Raw genomic sequence first — 2,500 nt, forward strand, 5'->3', positions numbered from 1 at the left:
CTGCATTTATTTGGTAGCTACACCGGTCACTACTGCATTTATTTGGTAGCTACACCGGTCACTACTTCATTTATTTGGTAGCTACACCGGTCACTACTTCATTTATTTGGTAGCTACACCGGTCACGACTGCATTTATTCGGTAGCTACACCGGTCACTACTTCATTTATTTGGTAGCTACACCGGTCACTACTTCATTTATCTGGTAGCTACACCGGTCACTACTGCATTTATCTGGTAGCTACACCGGTCACTACTTCATTTATTTGGTAGCTACACCGGTCACTACTTCATTTATTTGGTAGCTACACCGGTCACTACTTCATTTATTTGGTAGCTACACCGGTCACTACTTCATTTATTTGGTAGCTACACCGGTCACTACTGCATTTATTTGGTAGCTACACCGGTCACTACTTCATTTATTTGGTAGCTACACCGGTCACTACTTCATTTATTTGGTAGCTACACCGGTCACTACTTCATTTATTTGGTAGCTACACCGGTCGCTACTGCATTTATTTGGTAGCTACACCGGTCACTACTGCATTTATTTGGTAGCTACACCGGTCACTACTTCATTTATTTGGTAGCTACACCGGTCACTACTTCATTTATTTGGTAGCTACACCGGTCACTACTGCATTTATTTGGTAGCTACACCGGTCACTACTGCATTTATTTGGTAGCTACACCGGTCACTACTTCATTTATTTGGTAGCTACACCGGTCACTCTGGGTTGCTGTGGTAACGGCGATCCGTGACCGCAATGCATGATGGGATATCTTGCTCCGGTTAGTGACTATGGGATGTTCACTACATTTGGTGGTGAATTGTGGGATAGATTCAGTCACTAGATAGTGAACATTAATAATCACTAAACATTCAGACACCACTACAACAACTGGTCACTAGAGAGAGAGGAGGGGGGGGGGGCACAGCCTGAGTGTGTGTGTCTGTGTGTGTGTGTGTCTGTGTGTGTGTGTGTGTGTGTGTGTGTGTGTGTGTGTGTCTGTGTGTGTGTGTGTCTGTGTGTGTGTGTGTGTCTGTGTGTGTGTGTGTGTGTGTGTGTGTGTGTGTGTGTGTCTGTGTGTGTGTGTGTCTGTGTGTGTGTGTGTGTCTGTGTGTGTGTGTGTGTGTGTGTGTGTGTGTGTGTTACCTCTGACGATCTGTCGAGCGCAGCTGTCGTAGACCTGCAGCTGCTCGGTGACCGGAGCGAAGACTCGGTCGAACACGTACGGCTTCCCCTGAAACAGGAAGCACCCCGTCACAATAAAACACAGGAAACGCCCCGTCACAATAAAACACAGGAAACACCCCGTCACAATAAAACACAGGAAACGCCCCGTCACAATAAAACACAGGAAACACCCCGTCACAATAAAACACAGGAAACACCCCGTCACAATAAAACACAGGAAACACCCCGTCAATATAAAAGACTGTCAAAATAAAACAGCTTCCCCTGAAACAGGAAACGCCCCGTCACAATAAAACACAGGAAACGCCCCGTCACAATAAAACACAGGAAACACCCCGTCAATATAAAAGACTGTCAAAATAAAACAGCTTCCCCTAAAAACAGGAAACACCCCGTCACAATAAAACACAGGAAGCACCTGTCAAAATAAAACACAGGAAGCGCCCAGTCAATATAAAAGACTGTCAAAATAAAACAGCTTCCCCTGAAACAGGAAACACCCCGTCACAATAAAACACAGGAAGCACCTGTCAAAATAAAACACAGGAAACACCCCGTCAATATAAAAGACTGTCAAAATAAAACAGCTTCCCCTGAAACAGGAAACACCCCGTCACAATAAAAGACCGTGACTGTGTCAGATCAATAACAGATAATAAATCAATATCTTCTGTCTCCTCTTTGTTTCGCTGAGATGCCTGTTGCCACGGCAACTGTGTCCCAGTGTGACAGCTGAACCAATCAGAGAGGAGAAAGATGATTGCTGCTGAACGATGCAGGACACACACACACACACACACACACACACACACACACACACACACACACACACACACACACACACACACACACACACACACGCGCGGCCTTCAGCCATCCCTGTCGTCATGGAGACAGAATATTTCCCATGAGGCCTTGCAGCCCGGTCACTGAGCTTCATGTTTATGATCAATAATCAATGAATTAAACATGTGAATCCTCATAGATCACATTATTACTATGGGACATTATTATGGGACATTATTATTATAGGACATTATTATGGGACATTATTATGGGATGCATATCAGGAGGATACAAACCAGAATTGGAAACATTGTCTCAGTGATTAGAAGCTGTAAATATCTGACAACACAAAGACTGATCGAGTTATTGTCCAGTTGTTTGGTTAAATAAAGGTTAGAATAATACAAACTTCACAGGCCGACAACAGAAAACTGCAGCTGATAAAACGAAGCAGCTCGTGTTGCACTGACGTGTGGAATAAAGTTGAATATTCGGTCTCAGTCGGCTGGATG

The 2,500-nt window shown here is 44.3% G+C and overlaps 1 protein-coding gene across 1 annotated transcript in view; it reads right to left on the bottom strand.

Annotated features, from left to right (window-relative positions):
* Positions 1-2,500, bottom strand: part of LOC146959822 (kinesin heavy chain-like) — a 72,965-nt gene that overhangs the window by 66,889 nt on the left and 3,576 nt on the right. Inside the window, exon 2 of the mRNA XM_085772874.1 lies at positions 1,161-1,248. Within this exon, the coding sequence (XP_085629000.1) occupies positions 1,161-1,248 (88 nt within the window). The remainder of the gene's footprint in view (positions 1-1,160; positions 1,249-2,500) is intronic.

Source organism: Trachurus japonicus, unplaced genomic scaffold (assembly GCF_045865225.1).
Source record: "Trachurus japonicus isolate A0001 unplaced genomic scaffold, Traja_1.0 AP031020.1".
Classification (NCBI taxonomy): Eukaryota; Metazoa; Chordata; class Actinopteri; order Carangiformes; family Carangidae; genus Trachurus; species Trachurus japonicus.